This window comes from Gadus macrocephalus, chromosome 4 (genome assembly GCF_031168955.1).
Source record: "Gadus macrocephalus chromosome 4, ASM3116895v1".
Taxonomy (NCBI): Eukaryota; Metazoa; Chordata; class Actinopteri; order Gadiformes; family Gadidae; genus Gadus; species Gadus macrocephalus.
In genome coordinates this window covers 11,252,259-11,267,945 of record NC_082385.1, presented here as the reverse complement: position 1 = coordinate 11,267,945, position 15,687 = coordinate 11,252,259, and the positions used below count along the sequence as shown (strand labels likewise).

The following is a 15,687-nucleotide window of genomic DNA, read 5'->3' as shown; positions in this document are numbered from 1 at the left end:
ATTTTCACCATGTGAATGAGGCTTCATGCAGTTCAGGAATGTCAGTGGCTCTACGGGATAATTCCTTGTACTGGTGATCCTTAGGTTGAGAGTTTGAATCCTGATTAGAGCATTATGAACAAGCTGAACATGACATTCTGTCATTGCCACTCATTTAAGAAACACAACATTGAACAGCACCTGAAATTCATCAGGCAATCAACATTCCGGCTCATTAGTTTCCAAGAATCTGACTGCCAAGACACAATATGGCATTAAGGGGAACTTCTTTGTTAACCATTTTTTCTTCATAAAGTCATATTTATAAACCGTTAGTGTTCTAGACTACAAAGGTTTAATTTCCCCACAATTTCAATTTTTTTTCAAGTATATGCTTTGAAGAAAGCCCATAATTCACTTGGGAAATGTGGGCTTTGAGTTTTCTGGATGTTGTGTGCTTATTTTACGGCTCAAGACTGGGTGGACCCAAACGCACGGCACAAATGAACACAGACGAGGACGATAGCAATTGACTGGTTTATTGCTACACGGATGGTTAAAAGTGGTGCAGGTGGTTGCGGTCCATGTGCCGGGAGGCCCGAACCGGGTTTGGAGGAGTCAGCCAGCAGCCGAGCCGACAACCACACCCGACGACATGGTGCAGATGGAACTCCGGCAGCAGAGCAGGGTTGGAGGATGGACGTGGTGGAGTTGACTGGCAGGGGGACAGACGGATTAGGAACGGAGACTGGAACATGAGTAAACGGGAATACAGAGCTCGAAGAATCAAGAGGATACTCAACCGGGTAAGTAGAACTGACGATCCGTCGAAGAATGTTTGGAAGGCTGGGGTATATATGCTGGGTCCTGATTGGAAATGACTGTCGGGTGCGGGTGATCAGCGTGGCTGGAACAGCTGGAACTGCGCGGCAACGCCCCCGCACATGAAACACTGAGACAGAGACAAACAGGGACAGACAAGACTAACACAGAGTGAACTAGCGGAAGCTAGGATCTGGTGGGAGAGACCGTGACACAATAGACATTTTGACCATGTGAATGAGGCTGCAGTTCAGGTTTATAAGTGGAACATCTTTCCTTAAATATGACAATTAGATGTTATATTTATATATCTTCCATTAGTGTGTTCTTGATTTTTAATTTTGCTCGGACCCCGTTAATCACCTCTTGCGGTTATATTCAATCTTTAAAAAAGTAAATGACTTCCTGAACAAAGATTGCTCGTTGTTCCACATTTTTTAAACCTGTTTATTTAAAAAATTTGGGTATTAAAAAATATATATTTTGGTTCTTTTCTTGAACAGAATTGCCTACTCCGATTCTAATCCTTCAAAGCACCAAATTAGAAACAAAAGTGTGACAAGCATTTTTAACCCTCTACGTTGATGTATCTAGAAACATTGATAGAGATAGATATTGAATTTATTTTTGTTTCAGAAACTCTAAGATACCGTAACCGTAACCGTGGTTTGGAGAAAGCTACAAATAGCTAAGTGTGTCTCTGGTAACTGAGTTGATCATATATACCGTAATTTTTCGGATTATAAACTGCGCCTTTTTTCCCATTTTTCGATTCTGCGGCTTGTATAACGGTGCGCTAATCTATGGATTTTTACAGCTAAAGGCCACTCGGAAAATTAGTATTCAAAGCTTAAATCAGTATTCGGAGCTTCGTTGTTTTTGTTCACGTACGTGACGTTACCAGAGCGAGGGAGGCAAACTATAAGCGTCAGCGACACCAAGCAGAGAAGCGAGAGAGATTTATTTTGTTGAGTGCAATGATGATTATACTGTCCACATCTCCCTTCCCATATGGATATGACACATTTCTGCCATGGCTCAGTGGTGGGGGGGTCTTTATATAATAAGAGGGCAATAAAGTATACTACAATGATCAATTAGGAGACCGTAGCCCTGCAGTTAGTGATACACTGAGAAGGTATGACCGCTCAGGGAGGGATTACATCACTTCCGGAGGGGCTAGAACCACCAAATTGATAATATTGTATGCCTTTAATGCCCTCTTTCATATAAAACACATGAAAAATATATAACTTTTCCCAAGTGTCTAATGGATTAATATTAGTGCTGTCAAGCGATTAAAATATTTAATCGCGATTAATCGTAATTTAATTTTCTATGCTGAATATCCCTTGAATTCTTTGTCCCATAATTTTTTCTCATTTTAATGCTCTTAACAACATGGAGAAGTGCATCGGCCTGCCTTGTGCAAATGTTTTTTGATTGATAACAACATTGGCATATACTGATCAAAACAGGACGGTACAAAAAAAAAGCCTATAATGCAATTAAACGATGAACATACAAAGATATGCCTTGAACATAGCAGTCAGGCTACTGCTTATTTGTTTTGAGCCCAAAAAATAAAATAAAATTAAAAGTAAAAATTGGTTTGCGTTAACGCCATTAATAACGCGTTTAACTGACAGCTCTATATGGATTTATATTCCTTATTCCTGCAAATATGCCGTGATCATTGCAACAGAAATAGTGAGCATAACATCTCACAAATGAGGGGTCATTGCCTTAGCGGCACTCAGGGAGGAGCTGAGCTTCTCGCCCTATCCCTAAGGGAGACGCCAGCCACCCTTCTGAGAAAACTCATCTCGGCCGCTTGTACCCGCGATCTCGTCCTTTCGGTCATCACCCAACCCTCATGACCATAGGTGAGGATAGGAACGAAGATCGACCGGTAGATCGAGAGCTTTGCCTTGCGGCTCAGCTTTCTTTTCGTAACAACGGTGCGGCAAAGCGAACGCAATACCGCCCCCGCTGCTCAGATTCTCCGGCCAATCTCACGCTCCATAGTACCCTCACTCGCGAAATAGACCCCGAGGTACTTGAACTCCTTCACTTGGGCTAAGGACTCATTTCCTACCCGGAGTAAGCAATCCACCGGTTTCCTGCTAAGAGTCATGGCCTCAGATTTAGCGGTGCTGATCCTCATCCCAGCCGCTTCACACTCGGCCGCCAGCCGATCCAGTGAGTGCTGAAGGTCACAGGCCGATGATCCAATGAGGACCACATCATCTGCAAAAAGCAGTGACGAGATCCTCAGACCACCGAACTGCAACCCCTCCCCACCACGACTACGCCTCGATATCCTGTCCATGTATATCACAAACAGGATTGGTGACAAGGCGCAGCCCTGGCGGAGACCAGCACCCACTGAGAACGAAACTGACTGGCTGCCGAGGACGCGAACACAGCTCTCGCTTTGGGAGTACAGAGATTGGATGGCCCTGAGGAGAGACCCCCTTACCCCATACTCCCGCAGCACCTCCCACAATTTCTCCCGGGGGACCCGGTCAAACGCCTTCTCCAGATCCACAAAACACATGTAGACCGGATGGGCATACTCCCAGGCCCCCTCCAGGATCCTTGCGAGAGTGAAGAAATGGTCCGTAGTTCGACGTCCGGGGCGAAAACCGCATTGTTCCTCTTCAATCTGAGGTTCGACAATCGGCCGAACCCTCCTTTCCAGCACCTTGGAGTAGACTTGACCAGGGATGCTGAGAAGTGTGATACCCCGGTAATTGGCACACACTCTCTGGTCCCCCTTTTTGAACAGGGGAACCACCCACCCGGTTTGCCACTCCTTTGGCACTGTACCCGACTCCCACGCAATGTTGAATAGGCGTGTCAACCATGACAGCCCCTCAACACCCAGAGCCTTTAGCATTTCTGGCCGGATCTCATCAATCCCTGGGGCTTTGCCACTGCGGAGATGTTTGACTACCTCAGTGACCTCCACCAGGGAAATTGAAGACGAAACACCATCAACCTCGAGCTCTGCCTCCAACATAGAGGGCGTGTTATTCGGATTCAGGAGTTCCTCAAAGTGTTCCTTCCAACGTCCGACAACCTCCTCAGTTGAGGTCAACAAAGTCCCATCCTTACTGTACACAGTTCCCTGTTTCCCCCTCCTGAGGTGCCGAATAGTCTTCCAGAAACACTTTGGTGCCGACCGAAAGTCCTTCTCCATGGCCTCTCCGAACTTCTCCCACACCCTCCATGGCCTCCGACACGGCAGCAGCTGCAGCCCTTCGAGCCTGTCGGTACCCTGCAACCTAGTCAGGAGACCCCCAGGATATCATATCCTGGAAGGCCTCCTTCTTCAATCGTAGAGCTTCCCTGACCACCGGTGTCCTCCACGGTGTCCGAGGGTTACCGCCCCTTGAGGAGCCTAAGACCCTGAGGCCACAGCTAGCCACCACAGCTTCAGCAATGGAGGCTTTGAACACGCCCACTCCGGCTCAATGCCCCCAACCTCCACAGGAATGCCAGAAAAACTCAGCCGGAGATGTGAGTTGAAGATACCTAGGACGGGGGTCTCCTCCAGACGTTCCCAATTCACCCGCACTACTCGTTTGGGCTTACCAGGTCTATCCGGAAATTTCCCCCATTCCCTGATCCAACTCACCAGCAGATGGTGGTCGGTTGACAGTTCCGCCCCTCTCTTAACCCGAGTGTCCAAAACATGAATAAAGATAATGAAAGTAAAATGCACATTTCTAACTAGAATGTTATCAAAACCCATTTAAATTACATTTATTTTTTCCATACAGAACCTTGACAGTCACGTGATGCAGGCCTATAGAAAACTTAATATTTTTTATGCTTTGGACCAACGTAGCTATTCAACATTTTGTTGTGAGACTGGGTAACAGACCAAGCATTGACAAATGATGAACTAACAGCTGTTTACTAAGATAATGGTGTTCGGGATGTGACGATCAAATCCACGGCATCGGTATCGGTCCGATATCGGCCCATTACGCTGGATCGGATATCGGAGTTAGATATATGATCCGATCCGCGCAGCATGTCACGTGATAACAACTGTTAGCCGGTAATTAAGCACATGCACATCTATGATTATTATAAATCGGGCGTTTGTGTGTGAGGACTCCCATTTATATGGCTAGAGGCTAGCTGCCTCTCATGTATCTGATGTACTCCCGGTAGAAGCTAAATGCTAACGTAAACAATCTTTTTCACATCATGATATCTACGCAAACAATATGCCAAATGAAAGAGACTACAAGGAGTCCAACCGTACAAGCCTTATTGTTTTGTGAATTAGTCTCAATTAACTAGATGTGAAAGAATAACGTCAATAACACTTCCTGGTTACTACAAGTGATGACAGACACGCATGCATTGCATACGCTCAAGCGCACAAACTTGATTCAACCATTTCAAACTATCATCTGTAAAAGCTCAGCTATTCTATATATTATCTTAAAGGTCCCATGACATGCTATTTTATGTATTCTTTAATATAGGTATTAGTGGGCAACTAACACAGTATTCAAAGACGTTCCTGAAATTCAGCCGTGGTGCAGAGTTACAGCCACTCCGAGCCAGTCGCACATTGAGCTTCCCCCAAATGCGCTGTTTCGGTGGGCGTGTCAAGGAGGAGGGTGGGGGTGTGGCCCTGAGCAGCTTGCAGCCAGGGACGGTACCATGCGCTCTGTTTACAGTGGATGTATCGCAATGGCGAGGCGCACACAGCCTTTAGCCGTGTTCTGTAAATATTCTAGAACACACGGGAGTCCTGGAGCTCTATATCTAAATATTATCATATAGCCTACACAGATATCTATATCATATAATATATATTATCACGGCCAAAAGCTGTGTGAGCCGATATTATGAATCTCAAACGACCGCGTTGGGTTCTCCGACGTTCCTGGTTCTTCAACGTCCACATCAATGTGAATACACACACTGTAACGCAAGTGTTTCTTGTCGGTTCTTTGACGTGTCTTGTATTTCCACAACGAGACTGTCGTGGGGGTTATCTGAGCCATGGTTGAGAATGAATTGGGGGGAAGGAACTTTGGCTTTGACTCCCTCAAGAACATGAACCACGACATGGAGGAGAAAGGGATTGTTGGCGGCGAATGTCTCCCGCTTGAGCCCCGCTGAGGGACCACCGCCGGAGGCGGAGGTGCATAAGCCCTGCCCGGCAAAGATCCCTTTCTCCTCCTTGTCGTGGTTCATGTTCTTGACTTGAGGGAGTCGAAGCCAAAGTTCTTTCCCCCCAATTCATTCTCAACCTTGGCTGAGATAACCCCCAATACGAGTCTCGTTGTAGAAATACCAGAGACGAGAGTCCGACGTGATGCGCCATCACACCAACAGCAGAACGGTTATCCAAATAACAAGGAAGTGTACAACACTTGCGTTACAGTCCTGGAGCTCTATATCTAAATAATATCATATAATACATAGATATCTATATCATATAACATATTGTGTGCGCCTCCAGACGATATTATGAATCACAAACGACTTTGTCGGGTTCTGCGACGTCTCTGGTTCTTCCACTTTCACATCAACCTGAAGTCGACTGAACCGCGCGCTGCCTGCTGCCGGCTGCCCGCTGCCGGGCGATGGTGCCTCGCGGCAACCGGCGGCATGTCGCAGTTCATGTACTTCAGCGAGTCAAACCAAAGTTCCTTTCCCCCAATTCCTTCTCAACCATGGCTCAGATAACCCCCACGACAGTCTCGTTGTGGAAATACAAGACACGTCAAAGAACCGACAAGAAACACTTGCGTTACAGTGTGTGTATTCACACACACACATGTGGCGCTCGCACGGTCGAGTCTCATTGGCGGGCCAACGTCTCTGGGCGGGCCAGGCAGAGTAAGGGGAGGAGCTGAGATTCCTCATGACGTCATGAGCCCAGACATTCCAAATCAGCTCGCTTGAGCCTCAGTTTTTTCAAAGGCGAGCAGAACAGCTAGTGCTCGTTTTACACCAAACGCAAGTTTTAGCCACTGGGGGACCATAGGCAGGCTAGGGGAACTCATATTTATGTTAGAAAACCTCACAAAGTGAGATTTTCATGTCATGGGACCTTTAAATGTATTCAAACCTTAACCATTTGGCTATTTGTTTAACTCTTCACTATATGTTTCCAACCATTCACATTTTTTTTAAATGTATGCATGTTTACATTGTTTACTCCATTTAAACTTTTGTACTCTCTTCAAATCTTTTCTTAAGCATGATGTTTTAAGGTGGTTCCATAATCTTTTTTATTATTATTTGTTCAAGAGTAAAACAAAGTATCGGATAGAAATCGCTATCGGCAGCTAGCCTAAGCTATGGTATCGGTATCGGTATCGGAAATGAAAAGGTGGTTTCGGGTAGGGCTGGGCGATATATCGAATATATGCGATGTATCGCGAGATGTTCTCCAGGGGATGTATAAAATGCCCCTTTCGCGAACATCGAATACAAATTGGCACGTAATCTGTTTCTTTTTGCCGCCGCCCGCATACTCGTTGTGCGTTCACACCAAACACGACGGGGCGACAAAATCCCATACAAAGTGAACGTAGACGCGTATCGGGGGAATTTTTCTGGTACGTTTTCTGAAGTTGTAGAAGAAAACGCTATTCCCTGTGTGAATTAGGCCATATTATTTCGCCATAAACTGAGCCATTCGGCAACAATCACTTCGGGGGAAGTGATTGCTGCCGTTTGCGACTCCCGGAGCTCTATATATAATAGAATATAATGTAATATAATTGTATACATAATATCACGGCCAAAAGCTCTGTGCGCCTCCGGATGGCCGTAGCGTGGGGAGCTCATAGGGATTGGGCTTCTCGGGGTTTGTTTACCGGTGTTGCTATGGTTTCCGGTCTTGTGTGTTCCAACGGTTTATTAGGTAGGCCCATCTAATAAATCTCTGTCTAATCAATACTTCATTCACTGCCTCTGCGTGTGTGACGTAGTCTGGATGGCGCGCTGCTGTAGGTGTGTGTACCTCCGACCGGTGCGTGAGAACAGCGAGAGAGAGAAAAAAGGATGGAAACTGAGGATTTGGTTTCGAAAAGGAATAGCACTGGATCCGTCGTCTGGCAGTGTATACGTATATAATAATTATTATTCAAACCGTTAATAAATAGTTAACGGTTTGAATAAATGCTGTGTTGGTAAATCTTACTTGCTGTGACTTTCCTTTTCTTATGTGCAAGTTCTAAATTGTTCCAATAGAAAGCACTAATGAGTTTAAACAATATGTTGTTTCATGTAATCTACATGCAGACTTATACAGAATACTAGAATTATTACTGACGTAACATTATGCCAGACATGGTTGAATCGAGCATTTATGATGTGCTCTAGAGGAGATTCAAAATATATTGAGATATATATCGTGTATCGAGATAACGTAAAAAAATAACGAGATATTAATTTTGAGAGGTGAGAGTAAAGCAACACCCTATTAAATAATGTATACATTAACATCTTAATTATCTTGAACACCATTAGTAAACTATTACTAGGCAATAGTTAACTGGATTAAAATCTTGTTTATGCTTATTACTGCATTGACTATTATTAATTAAATTTCCCATGGCATGCTACTTAATGGATGCTTTAATATGATAATAATAATAATAATAATAATAAATGAAATTTATATAGTGCTTAATATGGTACTCTAAGACGCTTTACATATTGCCCTATCAAAACTTTGTAAAACAGACTAGGAATAAAAAAAACATGAAGAATAAGGTGGGAGTTAGGTGGGGAAGGCTAGTGTGAAAAGGTATGTTTTGAGGGCAGATTTGAAAGAAGAGAGGGTTGGAGAGACTTTGATGTGGGAGGGGAGTGAATTCCAAAGGTCGGGGGCAGCAACTGAGAAGGCCCGATCACCCCAAGTCCGTCGCTCAGTCCGTGGAACTTGTAGCAGGTTTGCAGAATTGGACGTGAGGAATCGGGAGGGGGCGTGGTGATGGAGGAGGTCGGCAAGGTAGGGGGGGGCTAGGCTGTTGAGGGCCTCGTAGGTGATGAGTACGATTTTGAAGTTGATTCAGTGTTTAATTGGAAGCCAGTGAAATGCAGTCCACTGCTTTGTACGAGGTAACCTCTTCCCTTACCAGCTGGTGCACAGCATGCCTTTTTCTCACCTCCTTGTCCTGAAGCTGCCTCTGGATCTGGGTGTTCTCTTGCTGAGGATGAACTGACTGCTGTTGTCCCTGTGACCTCATCTTTCTGCAAACTTAAATTACTGAAAAATGAATTAAATAATTAGTAGGCAAGTGTTTAAAATGAAGCATTTCGGACATTTTATGCTCAAGAAAATTAAGTCAATACCTGTTCTTCCATGGTGACAATCTCTGTGATGAGGCTGTTGTAGATGGTGTCACAACAGGCATCATCCACATGAGGGAGGGTCTTGAAACTTGGGTCAAGGGCGTTTGTGGAGGAAATCATGACAGGAAGTAGATTACCTTCCCATCAGGTTTTCTCTGCAGCTGTTGTGCTACGATGAAAAAAAGACACAACCTTTCTGACTCTACCTAGCACTCTGGACACCTGGCTGAGTCCTGTTGCTTTCTGTGCTGCTAAGTTAATTGTATGTGCAAAACATCCGATGTGGGGGCTCAGTCCTGCTTCACTGACTGCTTTTACATTATTTTTAGCATTGTCTGTTGTGACAGGAATTGTTACTCCTGGCCACTCCAAGTCCCACTCCAACACCGCCTCCTTAAGTGCCGGTCATAAATGGGGTGAGTTTGTAAAACACGGTTTACCATGTCCCACTCAGAGGTGATGTGATGGGCAGTCACAGTTAAGTAGCTCTCTGTAGCTCTGGATGTGTCCACCCATCGGTTGTGAGTGCTACAGAAGATGCACTGGACAGGTGGTGGACCACAGCAGATTTTTTTTCTTTATGCCTAGCTGGTATGACTTTCTAGCTGAGGTGTGGATGAGAAGGAACTGCATACCTGGGCTCAATCACCTTAGAAAATAATAAAAATACACTTCATTTTCATTGCATTCAGATATTTGGCACTAATTTAACAGCATAATCATAGGCCTACTGAATCAAGTCATACAAGGTAATCATACTAAAGACATATTATATTCAGTTCATTCAGTCAATAATATTCAGGTTTCAAGTAATGTGCAGTATATTTCAGCATTGATTTAAGATTAGAGTATGTTTACCTTCATCATATGTTTAAAACCTGTGTTCTCAACAATGGAGAATGGCCGTATATCAGCAGCAATGAAAACATCATTAGACTTAGTTGTGGCATTAGCCCGTTCTGAATTCTCAGACAGGTGTTGTTCAAATAGTGTCGTGAGCTGGCCATCAATCCACACAGTTGCACTCGCAGGGGCGGCGAGCAGGGATTAAAACTAACTTTTTAGTTAAAAATTTATTTTCCCAAGAATATTTTTTACATTTTGTGTTGTTACTTACTGATAATATAATAAAAACACAACACATTATGTTGATAAAATTATATATTTATTTCCAGTCTAGATTTGTTAAGCTTCAAGATGACAACCAGTCACAGAACGTGACCTTCTGCCAGTATTCCAACATTTAGTGACTTCATTTAGTGAGATCTATTCGTCAAGAGGAGGGTCATGCATTGAGATTTGCATGAGGCTGTTCAGAGTATCATTGGCTAGGCGAGACCTCCAGTCCGACTTCACTCATTTCATGCAGGAGAAACCACGCTCGCAGCAGGAGCTGCACGCGCCTTTTTCGCGCAACGGTCAGCGTGTTAACACTGCCCGAGGTAAATTGCCTGCTTGAGCTAGCACCCCAATTTACCCTCCTGGACCCTACACACATTGGCGGTTTGTTGTGTTTCATTCTGATGTAAATGCAATGTGGGGGGCTTGGGTAGAGGTGTTGCTATGGCTAGCCAACACTGCCAGAAAACAACCTCATCAGTCACGCATCACCTTCAATACGAAGTAAAAAACGCCATAGTAATTGCGCCGTAATGAAGTCCTTCAAGAGTCCTTCAAAAACACAGTTTTGAGCATCAAACCGTGTAAAAAAAGATGGCGTCTCTCTAGTATGCTGATAATCTCCGCCCTTCTTTTCTCTCAGCCAATACATTTGAAGTGTTTGCGCCCAATCGCTGATCAAGACAAGCAGACCGAATCAGTTCAGCCCAGATCTTCTTGGTACGATTTCTTCTCTCATTTCTGTTGTTAGTTGTAGCGTCTAGTTGTAACATCTCATGCCCAGCGCTCGTCCGCTGGTTTTCCATAAGCATTCCACTGTGTGATCATCCCTGCTGCATATGCCCACACAGACATTGTTGAAATATGCAGGATGCTTTATTCTTTCTATGTGGCTTTTGGTTCATTTGTCGGGAAGTGGAACACGCAACACAAAATCGGAACGTCTGGTCACCCGATGATCGGGCGGATGCGGGTATCAATTGTTAAAGGTCCCATGACATGCTATTTTATGTATTCTTTAATATAGGTATTAGTGGGCAACTAACACAGTATTCAAAGACGTTCCTGAAATTCAGCCGTGGTGCAGAGTTACAGCCACTCCGAGCCAGTCGCACATTGAGCTTCCCCCAAATGCGCTGTTTCGGTGGGCGTGTCAAGGAGGAGGGTGGGGGTGTGGCCCTGAGCAGCTTGCAGCCAGGGACGGTACCATGCGCTCTGTTTACAGTGGATGTATCGCAATGGCGAGGCGCACACAGCCTTTAGCCGTGTTCTGTAAATATTCTAGAACACACGGGAGTCCTGGAGCTCTATATCTAAATATTATCATATAGCCTACACAGATATCTATATCATATAATATATATTATCACGGCCAAAAGCTGTGTGAGCCGATATTATGAATCTCAAACGACCGCGTTGGGTTCTCCGACGTTCCTGGTTCTTCAACGTCCACATCAATGTGAATACACACACTGTAACGCAAGTGTTTCTTGTCGGTTCTTTGACGTGTCTTGTATTTCCACAACGAGACTGTCGTGGGGGTTATCTGAGCCATGGTTGAGAATGAATTGGGGGGAAGGAACTTTGGCTTTGACTCCCTCAAGAACATGAACCACGACATGGAGGAGAAAGGGATTGTTGGCGGCGAATGTCTCCCGCTTGAGCCCCGCTGAGGGACCACCGCCGGAGGCGGAGGTGCATAAGCCCTGCCCGGCAAAGATCCCTTTCTCCTCCTTGTCGTGGTTCATGTTCTTGACTTGAGGGAGTCGAAGCCAAAGTTCTTTCCCCCCAATTCATTCTCAACCTTGGCTGAGATAACCCCCAATACGAGTCTCGTTGTAGAAATACCAGAGACGAGAGTCCGACGTGATGCGCCATCACACCAACAGCAGAACGGTTATCCAAATAACAAGGAAGTGTACAACACTTGCGTTACAGTCCTGGAGCTCTATATCTAAATAATATCATATAATACATAGATATCTATATCATATAACATATTGTGTGCGCCTCCAGACGATATTATGAATCACAAACGACTTTGTCGGGTTCTGCGACGTCTCTGGTTCTTCCACTTTCACATCAACCTGAAGTCGACTGAACCGCGCGCTGCCTGCTGCCGGCTGCCCGCTGCCGGCTGCCCGCTGCCGGGCGATGGTGCCTCGCGGCAACCGGCGGCATGTCGCAGTTCATGTACTTCAGCGAGTCAAACCAAAGTTCCTTTCCCCCAATTCCTTCTCAACCATGGCTCAGATAACCCCCACGACAGTCTCGTTGTGGAAATACAAGACACGTCAAAGAACCGACAAGAAACACTTGCGTTACAGTGTGTGTATTCACACACACACATGTGGCGCTCGCACGGTCGAGTCTCATTGGCGGGCCAACGTCTCTGGGCGGGCCAGGCAGAGTAAGGGGAGGAGCTGAGATTCCTGATGGCGTCATGAGCACAGACATTCCAAATCAGCGTGCTTGAGCCTCCGTTTTTTCAAAGGCGAGCAGAACAGCTAGTGCTAGTTTTACACCAAACGCAAGTTTTAGCCACTGGGGGACCATAGGCAGGCTAGGGGAACTCATATTTATGTTAGAAAACCTCCCAAAGTGAGATTTTCATGTCATGGGACCTTTAAGACAGATCCTTTTGGATGCAGGACTTGTTTTGAGGTACCTTGTTATTCACAGAGAAACACACCAAAACTAGCCTGCAAATCAGGACTGTATAGAAGCAATGATTAATGGATCACCAATACATTTCACAGATGGAGTGGTTTGTGCCAATGTCTGTACAAGTGTAAATCAGGAAGGCAAGAGTACCTTTCTGCAGTTCAAGGCACTGTCACACCAAAATTGTATGGGGGGCGAAAATTGTACCGCCCACATAATCTGAGTTCGAAACATTGCTTCATCGTTCGACGCGATTGTCCGTTGCCAGGCAGGTTTCAAAAAACATTCACGCTCATGTTGCCAAAGACAACATTTGTGCTCATGTTGCCTAACATAATACAGATAACACTTGTTTTTAGTTTATATTTGTATTGTATTGAATATAGCTAGCATTATAGAGTGTTTAAAGTGTATCATAGTCTAGCTAGCTTGTGTTAATACACTCAGTTTACTAGCTAAATGTGATTAAACAATTAAATACAATACAAATATAAAGTTAGCAACTCTAATAAATGTCATTTGTCAAATAAGTGTTGTCTGTTTAATGTTATTTTGTCTTGTGACGCTCAATGAATGAGCGTGAATGTTCGCGAATGTTCATGAACCTTCCTACGTCATCATTCAACGCAATCGTCTGTTGCCAGGCAACGTTCGACGCAATCGTCCGTTGCCAGGGAACTTTCGACGCAATCGTCCGTTGCCAGACAATTTCCGAACGCGGATTACGTAGGCGGTACAATTTTCGCCCCCGGTACAATTTTGGTGTGAGAGCACCATGTCGTTGAGGCTTGGCCAGTACGATAGGCCTCCCCAGGTCCTGATGAGCGTGCTAAAGACGGTCCACAGAGATATGGTCCAGCCTACCAGCAATGGCTACAATTAAAGCCTTAGCCCCCGGCTCGACCATCCAGAAAGGATCATCGTGGCTGCAGGGGTCCCCTGGGAGTGACGTGCCTGACACATACATACTCTGTAGCCTGGAGGTAACCATGGATCAGGGCAGGCCGTGTTCAGTGGGCACGGGCACAAGTGCCCCCGCGGTGTCCAGGTGGGCAGAAAGTTGAGACTTTACAAAACAAGGGCATTGGGGGATGTAGTCGCCGTACACTAACTCCATGGCAGAGGATTGAAGATCCTTCTTGGGCATGGTCCTGATCTCCAGCATGACCCACATGTGCCGGTCGCACCAGCCCTTGCCCTTTAGGCTGGCTCTCAGGGCGGGCTCCATCAAGCGGTGGAAGCGCTCCTTTCCTGAGGGTCTTAGGTAGTGGTGCGGTGAAGCCTGATCCTGAGGCTCTGGCCTATCTCACCCCAGATTGTGGAGGTGAATTGCGGGCCGCGGTCGGATAAGATGTCAGATGGCACGCCAAAACGGGCAACCCAAACCCTGATGAAGGCCCGAGCTACATCTGCTGCTACATCCGATACCACCACAGTAAAAAGGTAGATCAACCCACAGGAGGGGGGAAGCGGGCCCACAAGGTCCACATTGACATGACCTAGATAACACTCAAGCATCTCAAAAAACTCCCAACGGCACCCTGACGGGGACCAAACGACAGTAAAAGGTCGTCCCCAAAAGATCCTGGCGCGCCCTGACTGTGGCCTAGGGAAGTCAACCACAGCAGACACCTTGGATAGTAAAGGCACCACTACTTCCTTAATGATGTGATGCCCAGGGAAATCAATTGAAGACCATCCAAATGGACATTTCACTTGGTTCAAGATGGTGGTTGAAGATGCCTCGACCATGATGGTCGAGGCAGGCGAAAAGGGTCCGCAGGTGGAACAGGGGCTCTTCTTTTTAGACGCTGGAAATGAGGATGTTATCGAAAAAGATGAACGGTAATTGGAGATCCCCCATCTAATTGACGGAGTTGACTGAGTCAATTAGATGCTGGAAAGCTTTGGCAGCGTTTTATGCCTGAAAGGCAGAGGATGCCATCCACCAATAATCAATATGTCCACAGGAAATCAGCCCCTATCAGGGGTTTAGCTACTTCCGCCAAGGCAAAATTCCAGGTGAAACGCCATGCCTGGAAGCAGAGCATTATGCACTTCAGTCAGGCGCATTTTTCCTCAGTCAGTCCGAACGTGGCCAGTAGATGAGCCTAGAATAGTACTTTGCCTTGTCCGCTGTGATGAGGGCTCCCGAATCATCCCCAAAGTTCACCAATGTGAACTTTGTGTCTCAACACCTGTGTGTCTCAACAATCACCTTTTATATCTTCCAACTGGGGCTGTTCTTAAAGAAGCCACGGTTAATAATGGTGCTAACGGTTTAGGGAATTATGTCTGTGTGTGCACACCACAATAATATATTGTGTGTCATAAATATCGAAATGTGTTGAAGGTCCGTTTTTTATTCACATTAATAAATTAATCATTGAAACAACCAGCAAAAAAAGAGACTTTGTAATAATATTTTATTGAACTTACAATTTGGGTTGATCATAGATGACATGTCTTTCAAAATGTACAATGATGCAATACAATTTATTCAGCTGCTTCCTTTCCCTGGGGAAGAGAAAAAAAAGTAAATCATCAAACCAACCATAATTTTATTTGCATTGAATTGCTTTCTAAGTTAATGGGCTTATATAGTGGTGAACTTGCCTTGCCAGCATCACGGCCCTTAGTCCTTAGCTTGTTGACCTGAGTCTCAGCAATGTCAGCTCGTTCCTCAGCCTCCTCCAGCTCATGTTGAACCTTCCTGCACTTTGACAGGTAAGAATTGGCCTGCTCCTCCTGTATGAA

At 45.4% G+C, this 15,687-nt stretch overlaps 1 protein-coding gene across 1 annotated transcript in view; it reads right to left on the bottom strand.

Moving 5' to 3' along the window:
- Positions 1–15,339: 15,339 nt before the first annotated feature.
- LOC132455075 (myosin heavy chain, fast skeletal muscle-like) overlaps positions 15,340–15,687 on the bottom strand; it is a 31,793-nt gene continuing 31,445 nt past the window's right edge. The window contains exons 40-41 of the mRNA XM_060048784.1: positions 15,547–15,678; positions 15,340–15,447 (exon numbers count right to left, since the gene is read on the bottom strand). Of these exons, the coding sequence (XP_059904767.1) occupies positions 15,427–15,447; positions 15,547–15,678 (153 nt within the window). The 3' untranslated portion in view covers positions 15,340–15,426. The remainder of the gene's footprint in view (positions 15,448–15,546; positions 15,679–15,687) is intronic.